Source organism: Notolepis coatsorum (genome assembly GCF_963971535.1).
Source record: "Notolepis coatsorum genome assembly, chromosome: 7".
NCBI classification, from domain to species: Eukaryota; Metazoa; Chordata; class Actinopteri; order Aulopiformes; family Paralepididae; genus Notolepis; species Notolepis coatsorum.
In genome coordinates, this window is record NC_140171.1 from 146,924,300 (window position 1) to 146,942,826 (window position 18,527).

The 18,527-nt window shown below is 42.2% G+C and overlaps 2 protein-coding genes across 2 annotated transcripts in view; both read right to left on the minus strand.

Annotated features, from left to right (window-relative positions):
- Positions 1 to 11,762: 11,762 nt before the first annotated feature.
- LOC311232025 (urotensin-2 receptor-like) lies at positions 11,763 to 12,821 on the minus strand (the record flags this gene model as incomplete). The annotated part of the gene is made up of 1 exon (XM_084318689.1): positions 11,763 to 12,821. One exon carries the CDS (start codon positions 12,819 to 12,821, stop codon positions 11,763 to 11,765), a length of 1,059 nt encoding a protein of 352 aa, XP_084174815.1.
- A 1,683-nt stretch (positions 12,822 to 14,504) lies between these two features.
- Positions 14,505 to 18,527, minus strand: part of LOC311231800 (arf-GAP with dual PH domain-containing protein 1) — a 46,050-nt gene continuing 42,027 nt past the window's right edge. The window contains exons 8-9 of the mRNA XM_084318425.1: positions 17,476 to 17,707; positions 14,505 to 16,985 (exon numbers count right to left, since the gene is read on the minus strand). Coding sequence (XP_084174551.1) covers positions 16,957 to 16,985; positions 17,476 to 17,707 — 261 coding nt within the window. The 3' untranslated portion in view covers positions 14,505 to 16,956. The remainder of the gene's footprint in view (positions 16,986 to 17,475; positions 17,708 to 18,527) is intronic.

The following is an 18,527-nucleotide window of genomic DNA, read 5'->3' on the forward strand; positions in this document are numbered from 1 at the left end:
CCCGGGAGGGGTGTTATATAGCTAGCAGCCGCAAGTGTTCTTTGTGTTCGCTCAGGCAACACGCATAATAAAATTGGATCGATACAGAGAAGATTAGCATGGCTCTCCGCGCAGGAATCACACGCATAATCGTGAAGCGTCCACATTTTGTTCATTCATGTGTATTAATAAAGTGAGCTACATACAACTAAATAATAACAAATTTACTACATTTTGGTTTGAAGCCTCATCACACTGCAGGAGACTGTATGGTTGTTTTTTCATCTCACAATCATCATTCAAAACCACATTAAACTGTGGCACACCATTTGCCTTATAGAAGCAGGGGTGTAAAGTAATTGAGTAATTGTACTTTGTTACAATACTGTTTTTGGACATTTGTACTTTACTCGAGTATTATTAGGTTTGTATACTTGTACTTTTACTCAATTACATTTCAGAGAAAAAAACATACTTTTTACGACTTACATTTAAAATGCAGACCTACAAATGACAAAGTACAAATCTCGCAGATCCAACCATTTTAATGAGTATATTTGTTTCTCTGGCCGAACTAACGTTATTAATCCTGCGGCAGAACTTTATTTAAAAACAGCTGCCAATCAAATCCCCATCATGGAAAATTAACCCGCCCATACCCATGCTGATTGGTCCTTGTGCAAGACTAGAAAGCAGGGATATTTGATTAAACACCTGCTATCAGAAGAATAGAAGGTCAGAAAGAAAGTTTTTACTTTTACTTTTTAGTACTTAAGTACATTTAAAAGTAGAAACCTTTTGACTTTTACTCAAGTGTGTTTTTAGCCAGATACTCTGACTTTTACTTGAGTACGATTTTGAGACGGTACCCATACTTTCACTTAAGTATAATTTCTGGCTACTTTTTACACCCCTGTATAGAAGGAATACTGTATCACTTGCTTGGTCAAAGTTCAAATTTCAAATGAACTCTGACCTGTGAAGTCACCCGACGCACCTACGCTCAACCAATGCGGAGAAGATGATAATAATAATAATAATAATAATAATAATAATAATAATAATAATAATAATAATAATAATAATAATAATAATAATAATAATAATAATAATAATAATAATAACTGTACTTGTGCTGTATGATGACAATACATTTGAATCTAATCTAAGACTAGACTAAGTACCACAACAAGTTTGTTGTTCAGTTGTTGGTGAATGATATTATATTCCACAGTAAGTCCCTCCTTAGAACAGAATAGAAGTGATGTGGTTCTTGTATAGTATAGCTTAGAAATGGCAAGTATAGCATAAGGATATAGAGTAAAGACTGTATATTGTATAGTAGTGTACATAGGACCCAGTGCCTTAATTCGTATAGCTAACATTGTATTGCATTATCTAAGGACTTTAGCATGTCTATTTTATCATGCCTATTTTATGTCTATTTTATTACCTGTTTATTTAAGATTATGCACATATTCTTGAGAGTACCACACATACCGCACCTTATGTGAATACTGTATGCTTCATCAGAGCATATATTTAGCATTTAGTATTTTAGCATTCAGCATTTTTAGATTATATATTAGATTCGATTTAGATTATTAGATTATATATTGTAACTATATTTATTGTAGGGCAAAATAACTGAGAGGGCATACATACCCTCATCTCGCACCTTGTTGCCCATATGCGCATGTCCAGAGTTAATTATATTGTATATTGTTTACACTGCCTTTTTATTCTATTAAAATGTTTACTTCTCCACTGTACTATAATCCTGTGACCTGTACCTGTATGTCTTCTACTACCTGTACCTCCCCTCCCCCCTCCCCCATGCTGCTATGATACCGAATTTCCCCAAGGGGATCAATAAAGGAATATCTTATCTTATCTTTTCTCATCTGTCTGAATATACCTATTCTATATAGCTACTTATACACCTGCATATAACCCATATAACTCTGTATGATAACATGTACAATAATGATGTATAATACCATATATCTTACCGTATATATATCTATCGACTTCACTCTGTCTGTACATACCTGCATATAATTATTTTTACATATCTGTAGATACTATATCTATATCTGTACATATCCCTTACCTACTCTTACTAGTTATGCTGCTACCATACTATCTTTATACCTGTGTCACTCTGCATATTAATACTACAACTCTGTCCATACATCTGATTAGCACTACACGCAATAGTACTCATTTATATATTATATACCCAGTTGAATCCCCTGTACATTGTATATTGCTGTTGCACTTGTTTACATTTGCACTCTGGTTGGATGTCAATCTTATTTTTGTTGCGCTGTACTTGTGCTGTATAATGGCAATACATTTTAATCTAATCTAATCGATGCCTGTCTATTGTTAGTAATCATGTACCATGTCTTATACTACCTAGGCTGTACCCCCTCCCCCATGCTGCTATGATGCCTGCATTTCCCCAAGGGGATCAATAAAGGAATATCTTATCTTATAACCCAAATAAAGTTATGATTTAACAAAGGCATTCGTTTTGTGGCATTAATGTTAACTAGGTTTATCAATAGCAATAGTAATATATATATATGTGTCATTAGACTAGAATCATGAAATAAAGTAAACGTACTGTTGTCAGAAAGGTAAGAACAGCAGATGCGGGTGCAAGCAGTGTGACAAGCATGAAAGATGATGAACCTGCCCATGTTCTCTGTTGCAGGTGCAAGGAGGATGGGTGCACGGGGGCACAGTGTCTGAATCTCACCTCAGACAGAGAGTCGTCTGTTCGAATCCCGCCTCCGACGTGTCATGTTAAGGAAAGGAATCCCCGTTACATACACTGATCGAGTTGTGGAATACGTGGGTACAATCAATCAAATTGCATGTGTAGCAGGGTGGATTATGGATCCCTGCTTTATGGGAGTGGTTGTACACGGCCACCTGGTAGCGAGAATGCAGCAGAGCTGAGTCCAGCTGGATCCCCGACTGTAGGCCAGGAATGTTGAAGTGGAGGTCGAGCAGCAGGAGTGGATGGGGCCTAGGATTCATTGACCTAGGGATGGTACTCTGGTCCTTCTGGCCCTCCAGGGCGATCAGCAGTAGCTCCCCACACACTCACACTTCCCCCAATACTTCCTGAGCCTTCCCACACCTGATGGCAGCAAGATGGATGAATATTCGCTCCCCAAAGCAGTACTCTTCCTTAATGATGAGTGAAGACCTTTCACAATAAACTATAGGCAGGGGGTGGGGAAAGGGTTAAACAATAATGAGCATTACCCGGAGAGGAAAAGGGTTAGACAAAATGCACATTAAAGACTCACACACAGTGTTCCCATTTACGTCTCCTTTATATAAAGTCTGGTTCAATGTACAATTGTATTACTCAATTAGAAAAGCTATTCCCACACTGGGCACCTAGTGCTCTCGCTCTACAATACACATGGAGGAAAGTTATTCCCACACTGGGCACCTAGTGCTCTCACTCTATATTACAGACACAGTAAGAACCTCTTCCCTTTAAGGGTTATCTACTGCTCCGCTTCGCGGTAGGTGAGCACAAGGTAAATAGTAAAGGAGTTCAATGGGAATTTTATAAAGAACCACACGTTATTATTACACTCAAAAGAAATTAACAGTGGGCCCACAATAGCAAATAAAAGTCCTATCTAAAGCCGGCTTTTTCCCCAAAACAATAAATGGTTGGGGCGCCCCTATACACTGCTGCCAGCGTTCGTTCAAAGCACTGTTTATCTTCGCCCTTAGAGAGCCTGCGCCACACAGTGACTTGTCTACCGATAACGTTTCAGCACTCGGAGCGTTGCTGTACTTATCGACGATGGCAGGCCTACTCTCACCACCACTAGTCCGGGGGTTAAGATGGCCGTTGGAGATCCCGCGATAACAGACAGGCAGTGTAGTGGCGTCTTCTGCTGGGCTGAAGAGGTGGGCCGACACGCGGACTAAACTGTGGTGCTAGCCTAAACAAAGCTAAGCTGTGGGTCGTGGTGAACCCCCCTGCTATGACGCCTATACACAGCTAACGCAAGGTGGACAATATCTACCACCTGGTCTTCGGCGATGCTCGCCTGTTGGTTCATTCACAGTGTCTCTGGCACATTAACCAAACGTTAAGCTACCGGATACTTCTAGGATAACCCGTTGTGTAACTGAGTTTATCTGGCGCATTAACCAAACGCTAAACTACTGCATACTTCTAGGATAACCCGTTTTGTAACTGAGTTTATTGCTCGCGTGCTGAATCTCTGGAGCTCTCGTTCCAGACGTCCTTCTTCCTCCGTGGAAAACGCTGAAGAGGAAGCCCCTCCCTCGATACTGTGCTCTGAACCCATTCTTCTTCACCTGTGGCTCCCTGCCCACCGTGCCCACCAGCGCCCCTGGCGGCACATGTATCTTGTCCCACTATGAAGCGTCAGTGTTTAGGATAGGGAGAATCAAAGAGAGCAGCAAGTTAAGAGTCAATGTCGGGGTAGGGAGAATCAAAGAGAGCCGCACGTTAGGTGTCCATGTCAGGGTAGGGATGATCAAGAGCGGGGGACCCTGATGGAAACAAGACAAACGTCTTTCTCAGGTCTGCATCCCCTTAACAATTGTATGTATTGAGCCGTACTGTATTGTACCCATTCTGCAATCTGTTAAATAAAGTTTTTATTCATTCATTCAAACCGGTTACAAGGTCCTCGTGAACACAGGGAATGCAAAAGATTAGCGTTAGACACCCTTAATAATAGTCAGACATATTCAGGTGGCTACACATGCATGTTGAGAAAACGGTTACGAATCGCAAATTTGTACCTGTGGACTCGGTCCTGCGCACACAGTCTTCACACAGAGAGTCAGCACATGGGAGGTGCAATGCTAAACCTCTCCTGCTATAGGTGCAGCTTATCATCCCTTGATTCCTTGTGCAATATTCCATGTAATATTTATTTACTCCATTTACCATAAACCAGTTTACTGGGCATAGATTCTCTAGCGGACAGAGAGCATGTCTCTCCAACCAACTCTCTCAAAACAATACCCTCCTCCATTGGACAATGTGCAATTTTTATTTTTTTACTTAACACTGTGCAATAGTGCTCACTATTTATTTATTTATTCATTGGAACTTTTTAACTTCAGAGCTGACTTTCATTGTTTGTTTGTTGTATTGGTTGTCCTTTTTATCGTTTTATCGTCAACTGCACTGAGCTATGGCTATGGGGATACCTGCATTTTAATAAAGTATCTATCTAATGGCTCTTCCCTACAGAAGCAATCCAAATTAAAAGGTTTTGATGATCAGGCTTTCTCATGTAAGTTCCAGAGTCAGCACCCCGACTCTGGAACACCCTCCCCCTCAAACAATCAGAGACTCTCCGTCTGAGTTTCGTAAAAGTCAGTCAAAGCTTACTAAAAGCACGAGCAGTGAACTCCAAGCCCACGTGACTGAACTCAAACTAGAAAGAAACAGACTAAGAAACGACGTAAACTCCATGATCAAAACTGCAAAAAAGAATTTCATCAATGACAAAACTGAGGAAAACAAAAACAAACCACGTGAACTTTGGAAATTACTCAATAATCAACTAGGATGCAGTAAAAAACTTAAAACCAGATTCTCAAACATAAACATAAAAACGGACAACACGCTCATCACAGACAAGCTGGATGTAGCCAATTACTTAAACATTTTCTTCACAAACATAGCCACAACACTGGTAAACAAACTACCCTCCCACTCAGGGCTTTATGGGGTAGAACACATAGTAGCTTACTACAAAAACCTAGGGGTCCGCAAGGACGACTTCAAGCTGGAAATGGTAACAACAGATGAGGTACTCAATAAACTGAGCGCCCTCCAACCTAACAAGGCCACTGGCCACGACAACATCCCTTCCAAATTCCTCAGAGACTCAGCAGCCGCCATCACCCCAATCATCACACACATAATAAACCTCTCCATAAAACAGGGACACGTCCCCAAGGACTTCAAAATTGCTAGGGTGACCCCTCTGCACAAAAAGGGCAGCAAATTAGACCCAGGCAACTACCGCCCTGTTTCTATTCTCACCTCCATCTCGAAAGTCATGGAAAAAATAGTCTACGAACAGGTCGAAAAGTACCTAGCGGAAAAAAATCTAATCTACGAATTCCAATCTGGCTTCAGAACATCCCACTCCACTGACACATGCCTTCTCTATTTGAATGACCACATCAAACAAGAGGTGGACGCAGGCAAATACTGCGGCATGGTCATGCTGGACCTACAAAAGGCCTTTGACACGGTCAATCACTCCATTCTGATTGACAAGCTAAAAGCAATTGGTTTTGATAGTCTATCAGTGAGCTGGATGCAATCCTACCTTGAGGGGAGGGAACAGATGGTGGAGGTAAACGGTACCCTATCCCCCCCCCTCACAGTGAGCTGTGGTGTTCCACAAGGAAGCATACTAGGACCGCTACTGTTCCTAATTTATGCAAATGACATGTCGTCAGCTTGTGACTGCAACTTGTTCCTGTTTGCGGACGACTCAGCCCTGCTGGTCTCTGACAAGAACAAGTTACAGGTTGAAAAAACCCTCAGCTCGGAACTAGGCAGAATCTGCATATGGCTCGCTGATAACAAACTATCATTACACATGGGCAAAACAGAGTCCATTCTCTTCGGTTCAAATAACAAACTCAGCAAGACCGACGGCTTCTCAGTTACAGTGGGTGACAATATTGTCACAAGAAAAGATGAAATTACCTACCTGGGTTCCATCCTAGAGGCTAATCTCTCCTGTGACAAAATGGCATCCAATGTAATAAAAAAAGTCAACCAACGAACTAGATTCTTGTACCGGATCTCCTCTCTGGTAAACAAGAATACCCTGAAGACTCTGGCAGGAGCACTCATTCAGGGGTACTACGACTATGCTTGCACCTCATGGTACCAAAGCACCTCAAAGGCGCTAAAAACAAAATTACAAACATCTCAAAACAAACTGGTCAGACTACTGCTTGACCTTACTCCTAGAACCCACCTCACCCCTGCCCACTTTGACAACCTAGGATGGCTTAGAGTAGACGACAGAGTACAGCAACTTGCAATGGGCCTGGTCTACAAGATACACTACACGACCAAGGTACCCATGTACATGTCAAAATACTTCCCAAAGGTCAGTGAATACCACGATCACAACACCAGAGGGAGCTCCACAAATCATGTTAAACCCAGATTCGGCTCAAATAAGGGACTAAACACGTTTCGCAATTATGCCACATCAATGTGGAACGCCCTACCCAAAGCTGTAAAGGAATGTGGATCACTACCCACTTTCAAAACCTCTCTCAAGGGACACCTACGGGAGACTGCAATTCAACACTGGCCCCTGTAAATATCCTAACCCAACCCCCTCCAATGTACAGTCATTTACCTAGTATGGTTTTGTCAATAGTCCAATGTACAATTTTGTTTGTTTGTACAGTGTCTCCCCCCCCCCCCCCCTCAATGTACAGTTTTGCTTGTATATACAGTGTGCCCCCCAACCACCTCCAATGTAGATTACCCAGTATGGTTGTCAATATCCCAGTGTACCCAACCCCCCCCCCACCCAACCTCCTCCAATGTACAGTTTCTACGTCAAATGTATATACTCCCTTTTCCTGACTCCTTCTGTATCACAAACAGTACTGTATTTGCAAATCTGGTATGTCATAAATGTATAGATGTAGCAGTACTGACTATCTGTATGTCATGTATGTCATATGTCCTGATGAATTGAAAATGGGGGACCCTGATGTAAACAAGACGAAAGTCTTTCTCTGGTCTGCATCCCCTTAACAATTGTGTGTATTGAGCTGTACTGTATTGTACCCATTCTGCAATCTGTTAATAAAGTTTTCAATCAATCAATCAATCAAACTCTCCACCTCCCGACTCAAAACCTACCTGTTGTCCCAAGCAATCAAGCCCTCCCCTACCCATAACCACCCTCCTCCATCCCACCACCTGCTTTCCCCCTGCCCTACCTTCTCTCCTCTCCTCTCCTGCCCTTGCTTTTGCCTATTGTCGGCGACTTGGGTCCTCGAAAAGCGCTATACGAAATAAATGAATGATTATTATTATTATTATTAATTTGTTCCACTATGTCCGGGCAGCACGGCCAGTTCCCAGGAGGGGGCTTATATAGCTGGCAGACGCTGTGGTTCGCTCAGGCAACACGTATAATAAAATTGGATGATTACAGAGAAGAATAGCATGGCTCTCTGCGCGGAGAGCCATGCTAATCTTCTCTGTATCGATCCAATTTTATTATATGTGTTGCCTGAGCGAACACAAAGAACACTAGCGGTTGCTAGTCACTCTCCACCTCCCGACTCAAAACCTACCTGTTGTCCCAAGCAATCAAACCCTCCCCTACCCATAACCACCCTCCTCCATCCCACCACCTGCTTTCCCCCTGCCCTACCTTCTCTCCTCTCCTCTCCTGTCCTTGCTTTTGCCTATTGTCGGCGACTTGGGTCCTCGAAAAGCGCTATACGAAATAAATGAATGATTATTATTATTATTACTATTATTAATTTGTTCCGCTATGTCCGGGCAGCACGGCCCGTTCCCGGGAGGGGTGTTATATAGCTAGCAACCGCTAGTGTTCATTGTGTTCGCTCAGGCAGCACGCATAATAAAATTCGATCGATACAGAGAAGATTAGCATGGCTCTCCACGCGGAGAGTCTCTGATTGTTTGAGGGGGAGGGTGTTCCAGAGTCATCAAAACTTTTTAATTTGGATTGCTTCTGTAGGGAAGAGCCATTAGATAGATACTTTATTAAAATGCCGGTATCCCATATAGCCATATAGCTCAGCTCAGTGCAGTTGACGATAAAACGATAAAAAGGACAACCAATACAACAAACAAACAATGAAAGTCAGCTCTGAAGTTAAAAAGTTCCAATGAATAAATAAATAAATAGTGAGCACTATTCTTTTTTTTTTAAAAACCACATTAAACTGTGGCACACCATTTGCCTTATAGAAGCAGGGGTGTAAAGTAATTGAGTAATTTATACTTTGTTACAATACTGTTTTTGGAAATTTGTACTTTACTCGAGTATTATTAGGTTTGTATACTTGTACTTTTACTCAATTACATTTCAGAGAAAAAAACATACTTTTTACTCCTTACATTTAAAATGCAGACCTGCAAAGTACAAAGTACAAATCTCACAGGTCCAACCATTTTAATTAGTATGTTTGTTTATCTGGCCGAACTAACGTTATTAATCCTGCGGCAGAACTTTATTTAAAAACAGCCAATCAAATCCCCATCATGGAAAATGAACCCACCCATACCCATGCTGATTGGTCCTTGTGCAAGACTAGAAAGCAGGGATCTTTGATTAAACACCTGCTATCAGAAGAATAGATGGTCAGAAAGAAACTTTTTAGTACTTAAGTACATTTAAAAGTAGAAACCTTTTGACTTTTACTCAAGTGTGTTTTTAGCCAGATACTCTGACTTTTACTTGAGTACGATTTTGAGACGGTACCCATACTTTCACTTACGTATAATTTCTGGGTACTTTTTACACCCCTGTATAGAAGGAATACTGCATCACTTGCTTGGTCAAAGTTCAAAGTTCAAACTAAACTCTGACCTGTGAAGTCACCCGACGCACCTACGCTCAACCAATGCGTAGAAGATGATAATAATAATAATAACTTTAACTGTACTTGTGCTGTATGATGACAATACATTTGAATCTAATCTAAGACTAGACTAAGTACCACAACAAGTTTGTTGTTCAGTTGTTGGTGAATGATATTATATTCCACAGTAAGTCCCTCCTTAGAACAGAATAGAAGTGATGTGGTTCTTGTATGTAGGCTATAGCTTAGAAATGGCAAGTATAGCATAAGGATATAGAGTAAAGACTGTATATTGTATAGTAGTGTACATAGGACCCAGTGCCTTAATTCGTATAGCTATAACATTGTATTGCATTATCTAAGGACTTTAGCATGTCTATTTTATCATGCCTATTTTCTGTCTATTTTATTACCTGTTTATTATGTCTATTTTATTATTTAGTATTAGTGCACAATCAAAGCGGGCATGGCCACCCGCATTTCACTGTATGCCCTGGTATGTACAGTATGTGACAAATAAACCCCTTGAATCTTGAATCTTGAAGGTGGGGATGACCTACAAGGTATATTTCACAGTAAGTCCCCCCGTAGAACAGAATAGAAGGTGGGGATGACCTACTGTACAAGTGCAAGGAGGCGCAAGCCTGCAGGGCAATTTACAGGACGACTCAAAGAGAGCTGTGGCCTACGGCTGAGGAATGTGGCATCATGGATCCACATTCCCTGGAAAGAGATGAAATGGACTTGTGTGTGTGTGTGTGTGTGTGTGTGTGTGCGTGTGTGTGTGTGTGTGTGTGTGTGTGTGTGTGTGTGTGTGTGTGTGTGTGTGTGTGTGTGTGTGTGTGCGTGTGTGTGTTTTAGTGTGTGTGTTTGGGAGTGGGTGGTGAATCAATCAATGTAAGGAAGGTTTACTTTTGGAAAGATTGCATCTAAGAATCCATCATGCAGCCACTAGTGACAAAAACAAATATGTGATCTATAAAATAGAATGCTTTATGTGTGTGTGTGTGTGTGTGTGTGTGTGTGTGTGTGTGTGTGTGTGTGTGTGCGTGTGCATGTGTGTGTTACATACATACATATATTCTATATGGAAGTGATGGATTTGGTACCTTCTGTGACGTTTCCATTTATATTCCCATTTATATTATATATATATATATTTATATATTATTTCCCAGACAGCAATCAAACCATACATAAGTTGATTACTGTCACAATTATCTGATCCGCAAATCAAACTATATGTTAATTTCCATTAAGATTTTTCCTCAGCAGAGGGCAATGTGAGTCAATGTATATCAAAATAAAAACAGCCTATATTACAGTTGTTAACTGTAAGTACCAATCAGCAAATATATAACATTCACAATAATGTTTTATGAATGATCCCAGAAACATGAAATGCAAAGGCTTGTTAGACAACCAGATGTTGTAGAAAGACACCAAATGAAAGTCCACTTAAAAAACAGTTACAGTCTACAGTTAACTCTTCTTGGAGGCATGACTTTGATTATACAGATTGTTATCTGTGCAGAACTGGTCACCAGAGCGCCCTTTTCACACTCTTCCACTGAAGGGGGGTGGGGGGGGGGGGGCTCTCAGTACTTCTTCAAAACCTGTGATCTATGAAAACAGCTATTTATTTCAGCAAATCTCTTAGCTATAACAAGATTGTGTAAGCTAAGAAGTGTTGTGTTTGGCTGAAAGAAAATGGCAAACCGTCTAGGTGGAAAAAGTTTAAGTTAACCGGCTCATTGAACATTTTTGGTGAAAGAACCATACAAAAAAAAGGTTTTTCAATATACAACATTTTAAAAGTGTTAAAGACACGTGTGGGGGGGATATTTTATTCAAATCAGTGAGTGAACAGGAGAAGTGGAATGTGACCAAACATTTGACACATTAAAACCAGGCTGACATAAAAAAAAAAATTAAAAAGTACAACTCACATATTTACTTGTATTTGCACTATAGCTGTTACTGTATATTCATGAGGATTTGCTTGCCACACAAAGAATGTGTTTTGTGGAAAGTGCAAAACATTTGTATCCATATAAAAATAAAAACCTAAAAAAGAAATCCAATCATAGTCACCAGCATTCTGCTCAAAATGTATAATGTCTCTATTAAATCAGTACTCCCCGTTATAATTCTTGCAGGGGTGTGCTTGCGACAGACACAGGGTCAGCCCTGCTTGACCCAACAGACTGACCTTTCTGGGCCAGATAGTCTTTGTAGTTCCTGGTCAGGAGAGTGTAGAGTAATGGATTTATACAACTATTGCCATAGGTTAGACACGTGACAAAGAAATTCACATAATTATGAGTGGCCGAAGACAGAGCCCTGAGGGACTCCGGAGAGAACAGCTTCGCTAGCTGCCACCCCCAGAAAGGCAGAAAACATGCCCAGTAGGCCACAATTATGCTAAAGATCATTGACACCACTTTTTGCTTGAGTCCTCTTCTCCGGGAAGAGCGGCCGCCTCCGCCCAAGCTGGCCTGTGCTACCCAGTAGCGCCTGGCCAGTCCCACGTAGAGTCCCACGATGACTAACCCAGGGACTAGAACACTGGTTAGAAACAGGACAGTAATGTAAGCCTTGAAGGCGTCAGGAGTCCAAGTAGGGAAACAGATCCTTTTCACCACACCGGCTGCGTTGGGTTTCCCCTCCCTCAGTCTGATCATGACCATCATGGGCAGTGTCAACATGAACGCCACCCCCCAGATGACCCCCGCCGCCAGTTTACGACCGCGGGCGGAGGACCTGTGGGCGCTGAAGGGCTTGGCCACGGCACGGTAGCGTTCCAGACTCATGGCGACCAACACGAAGACGCTGGCGTGCATCGTGAGGAGGTCGAGACTCAGGAGGATGCGGCAGCCCACCTCGCCAAACAGCCAATCGTGGGCAAAGTAGGTGCAGACCACGAAGGGGATGGTGGAGAGGTAGAGCAAGTCGGCCAGGGTCAGGTTGAGGATGTACACGTACATGGATCCCGAGAGGCGCAGCGCGGCCGAGCGCGTGATGACCAGCGTGTATACATTGCCCGCCACGCCTAGAGCGCACATGGTGAGCAGCGTGGCTCCGAGGATGGATGTCACCCATACGCCAGACCCGCCGCCGCCGCCGCCGCCGCCCCCAGCAGCCCCTGGGCTCGGACCCGGCACTAGCTGTGGACTGATGGTGGCATTAGAAGTGCAGTTCATTGTACAGGTCAGAGTTCAAGAGAGAAAGCACAGGCTCCTGCGGATAGGAGGGTCAGCTCAGTTCAATTCAATAATGAATATCCGTTCTTCAGAGTTCAGATGGGAAGGGGTTTTGAGTCGGTATTGGTTCCATACTGTATGTTGTATCGACAGCACAGTAGCAGAGTGAAGGCTGCAGCGTTGGTTATCAACATAAGCAGTCTTGTGAAAGGAAAACCTATAAATCCCCAGTCCGGTCACATACAGACAAACCTACAAAAGGCCCTTAATTAAGTATGAAAACCGAGATCCATCCGAAACACAAGGTGAGACACAGTGATGTCAGAATTCCGCTAGGGGTTTTATACAAGGGCTCGTCAGAATTGTGAAAACGCGTCCCGAGAGAGGACGGAGGCGTGCGGCAGTGTGTGGTGGCGGGCGGCGGCACTTAAACTCAGTGCGGAACGGGCTCACGTCGGCCATGCAGGTCTTCAGAGGCGGCCTACGGGGACGGTTGACATGGCTGACGGGAATGTTGGCTAGAGAGGCTCGCACTCATTTCCAAACACGAAGTCCTCCACGCTGCCATGACGATGCTCCTCAGTCTAGAGAACACGCGTGGAGAAAGACACGTCCACATCCAGGGAGGATTTAAGGTCTTGCTTGGGAAGCCTTTAGTTAATAAGGTGAGATGCCCTCAGATTTTGTCCGTCAATAGGCAAACGCTCATCTGGATAAAGAATGTCATACAGGGTGAAATCTAAGTCCTTCTTTTCCACGACTGCACTCTGAGATGTCCTGAATGGATATCCATTTTTTCCCCAGTGAAATCCCAAGTCTGTACTCTGCTGCTCTGTTGTGTCTCGATGGCAGACGGCTCTTCCATGTGCAGGTTAATGGAGTCCTCTGCCCCCTCGCCTCTCTCGTCTTGACAAGAGCGACGCCGTGTCTGTATGCCGCGGTGCCCTCTGCCTGTGATTCGTCTCTATTTCGCTGGCTCTCCGCACTCCCTCTCTCCCTCTCACCTAGGTGAAAGCCTAGCATGGCTCCATAGATTTATGAGGCATGTGCCTTGGCCCTCAACCTACTGGCTTTGAGCACCAGGGTGCAGTTTTACACACCCTCTGATTGCTGGCATGATGGGGGAATTGTGTGCAGACAAGCACATATACACACATATAGACATTAACACGTACGTAAATGAAAATGTACACGTCTGATAAGGAGATAGGGATATATGTAAATTAAAATGTATGTGTCTGATAAGGAGATAGGGATATATGTAAATTAAAATGTATGTGTCTGATAAGGATATATTAGAATATTTTATAATAGGTTGATATAAACACAGATCATGTATGAAAAAGCTCGATTGTATATTATAACATGCTGTAGTGTATTATAAATTGATTAGGAGTATGTATTATGAATTTTATTATGAGTGTGTATTGTTGTTTTAATGTGTCTGTATGCCAGGTGAATGTTTGAGTGTATGCAGTCGGTATGGACCCCAGGAAGAATAGGCACAGCACTGCTGTGGCTAATGGGGATCCAAATCAACTTCAACTTAAAACTTCAACTTAAACACACTCAGATGTATGCACAGACTTCAGGAGTCTTCACGTACATTAGCACATTTGCATATAATTCACCTCAGTCTCAGTCGGACGTTTTCAGAAAAACAGCAAATATGGGACACATATCAGACATGCCATCGTTTTATTAGAAATACTGGATTGATAAAGAAAGACATTTCAGTCAACTAGGTTCTAATATAAAATGCGTTGTTTAAATTTCAGTCACAAAGAAATTCATATATATATACTGTATATCGAGAGAGAGAGAGAGAGAGAGAGAGAGAGAGAGAGAGAGAGAGAGAGAGAGAGAGAGAGACAGAGAGAGAGAGAGAGAGAGAGAGAGAGAGAGAGAGAGAGAGAGAGAGAGAGAGAGAGAGAGAGAGAGATAGAGAAGGCATGACATCACATGGACAAAAAGTGTGAATGCCTGAAATAGTCTTTAAAATGTCCTTTGTTCTGCAACTTATTAAACTAGTTTGTGTAATATTGTGCGAAGAAGAAGATTAATAAAACATGCATCTATATGGTGATATTGGATATTTGGACACATACTTGCTCTATTTGTGAACCTCCACAGGGAGGCGCCATTAAACCATGTATCTATTAAATAATAACACACAAACCAATGAGCAAATCTCCTGTTAAAAATGGGATAACACCAAATGTTGTGAAGGAAAGAACAGAATGCAAACGGCACATTAGATTCAGAATTAAACCTAGTGAGAACTTGTCTAAAGCAGGATGTTGAAACGGTTGACAAAATGACATTCTGTACAGGTCGTGTACAGCATCATAACCATAGGAAGCTATTATTTAGGTTACATTTACATGAAGTTAGTATCAAAACAGGTGAAACCAAACCCTGGTTACCTCCTCCATTAACCCTTTCACTGCCTCACACTTCCAAACGGTTAACCCTTTCACTGCGACAATACACAGACGGTTAACCCTTTCACTACCACACTACCAAATGGTTAACCCTTTCACTGCCACTAACAAATGGTTAATCCTTTCATTGCCAACCTACATAATGTTAACCCTTTCACTGCCACACAACCAAATGGTTAACCATTTCACTGCCACACAACAAAGGGTTAACCCTTTCACTACCAAACTACATAAGGTTAACCCTTTCACTGCCACATTACCAAATGGTTAACCCTTTCACTGCCACACAACATAAGGTTAACCCTTTCACTGCCACACTACCAAATGGTTAACCCTTTCACGGCCACGCCACCAAATGGTTAACCCATTCACTACCACACAACAAAGGGTTAACGTTTCACTACCACACTACAGAAGGTTAACCCTTTCACTACCACACCACATAAGGTTAACCCTTTCACTACCACACTACAGACGATTAACCTTCTGTAGTGTGGTAGTGAAAGGTTAACCTTCTGTAGTGTGGTAGTGAAAGGGTTAACCTTCTGTAGTGTGGTAGTGAAAGGGTTCAATGGAAATTCTACTGCAGAGCAGCATAACTTGACAATTATTTGCTGTTTTCCCAGAGTAGTATAGTCAATTACTGCATCCCCATGAATAAGGAATAACTACAAGTAGGCATGAGTTAACCCATTCACTACCACACTACAGAAGGTTGTCTGTAGTGTGGTAGTAAAGGGTAAACCTTCTGTAGTGTGGTAGTGAAAGGGTTAACCTTTTGTCACGTGGCAGTGAAAGGGTTAACATTCTGTGTTGTCGCAGTGAAATGATTAACCTTCTGTAGCGTGGTAGTGAAATGGTTACGCTCCACAGTAGATTTGCACCAGCAACAACAAATGCTGTAAAACTCAACCTATTATTTTTAGTCAATTCCCCCTTGAGACTGAAAGGGAGGCACACATCATCACCCCCCCCCCCCCCCCCTCCCCGTAAGCAGGGAAGACTGCCTTCCCCTTTCTCTCGCTCTATCTTCAAAGGTAATCTGGATGGGGTAGGTTGCATCATAATAACATCATCCAGGAATTCCAAACCTTGCAGGAATAATGATAGTGTTGACAAGAAAAACGCTTTGCTCTACCATACTAAGCCATTCCCAGGGTTCCCACAGGCATTGCAAAACGAAATTCAAGGACTTGCAAATACTTTTCCAAGCACTTTTTCATTTCAAAAGGGCATTTAAAAGGATACAATTAACTTTGAAATGCTGTTTTTTTTATAGAAAAATCCAATATGTATGGCTTAAAACCAATTTCCGACAATTATTAAACTTTAAATAAAAAAAATGTATTAGTTGATTCTGAAATGTTTTATCATGGATGAACAAAACGTTCAATGCGAATGGTTGATTTGAATTTCAAGTACTTTTTAAGCACCTTGTTAAAGGAATTCCAGGCCTTGACTTTTGTTGGTCACAAATCAAGGACTTTAAGCACTTCAAGGACCTTGTGCGAACCCCGTACTAAGCCATTTGTACAAAAACCTCAGGTCCTACCAAATTAGTTAAATGCTGTTTTGTGGTGGAGTTTCCCTTTCAAGACTATAGGGGCCAGAGGTGGAAACAGAATGCAGTCGATGTCAGATGGAGGGTGGCTGGACAGGGGGCAGGAGGTTCCAGAGGCCTTCTTCGTCCATCAATGCCTGTGCTTGAAGAGAGCCTCCACTGGAAAACACACACAAACCCAGGGTTAGAAAAAACGAAACTACTACTAATAATAATAATAATAATAATAATATATTTGATTTGTAGGGCGCTTTATAATTGTGGAGCAAATCTCAAAGCGCTACATCGTAAAAGAGCATAAAAGCTAGCAAGAGAGTAAAAAAGAATATAAAATAAGCAAGACTAAAACTAGTAAGGAGTAAAAAGAACACTAAAACTAGTAAAAGAGTAAAAAAACATGAAATAAGAAGGGCTAAAACTGGTAAAATAACTTAAAATGTGCGGAGCTAAAACTAGATAGAAATCAACAAAAGTCTCTATTTGAGGCCCTTTTTAAAAGCCTCCACAGTACAGTATGTGGTGCTCTCAGGTGGTCAGGGAGAGCGCTCCACAGACTGGGAGCGGATGAGCAGAAAGATCTCACTTGGACAAAAAAAGATATAGTTAACAAACATGGTCTGAACATTATTATTAAGTTTGCAACTCGTACTGGTATAGTCCTGTGGGGACATCTGTGCATCCATGACATTGTTGAAGTGTTTCAGCCAATCCTGCTGATCACTTTCCGTCTCACAGGTGAACAGGAAGCTTCGGTCGGGCGTTACTATGGTGATGCCGTGTTGCCAGGCACCGTTGCAATGAGTGCCGGCGGGCAAACCGGGGGTGGCGCTGTAACCGACGCCCCTGTGCCCCAGGAACGCCTCCCCCTTGGCAAAGGCATCCTTCAGAAAGAGAGAGAGGATGAGGAGACATGAGATATACAGTAGGATCATCCTTCAAAAAGAGAGAGAGAGAGGATGAGGAGACATGAGATATACAGTAGGATCATCCTTCAGAAAGATAGAGAGAGAGGATGAGGAGACATGAGATATACAGTAGGATCATCCTTCAAAAAGAGAGAGAGAGAGGATGAGGAGACATGAGATATACAGTAGGATCATCCTTCAGAAAGATAGAGAGAGAGGATGAGGAGACATGAGATATACAGTAGGATCATCCTTCAGAAAGAGAGAGAGAGAGGATGAGGAGACATGAGATATACAGTAGGATCATCCTTCAGAAAGAGAGAGAGAGAGGATGAGGAGACATGAGATATACAGTAGGATCATCCTTCAGAAAGAGAGAGAGAGAGGATGAGGAGACATGAGATATACAGTAGGATCATCCTTCAGAAAGAGAGAGAGAGAGGATGAGGAGACATGAGATATACAGTAGGATCATCCTTCAGAAAGAGAGAGAGAGAGGATGAGGAGACATGAGATATACAGTAGGATCATCCTTCAGAAAGAGAGAGAGAGAGGATGAGGAGACATGAGATATACAGTAGGATCATCCTTCAGAAAGAGAGAGAGAGAGGATGAGGAGACATGAGATTGTGAAATGGATCAATACCAAAATGGCATTAACCCTTTCACTGCCGCACTACCAAATGGTTAACCCTTTCACTGCGACAATACACAGGATGTTAACCTTCTGTATTGTCACAGTGAAAGGGTTAACCACTTGGTAGTGTGGTAGTGAAAGGGTTAACAGCAAATACCG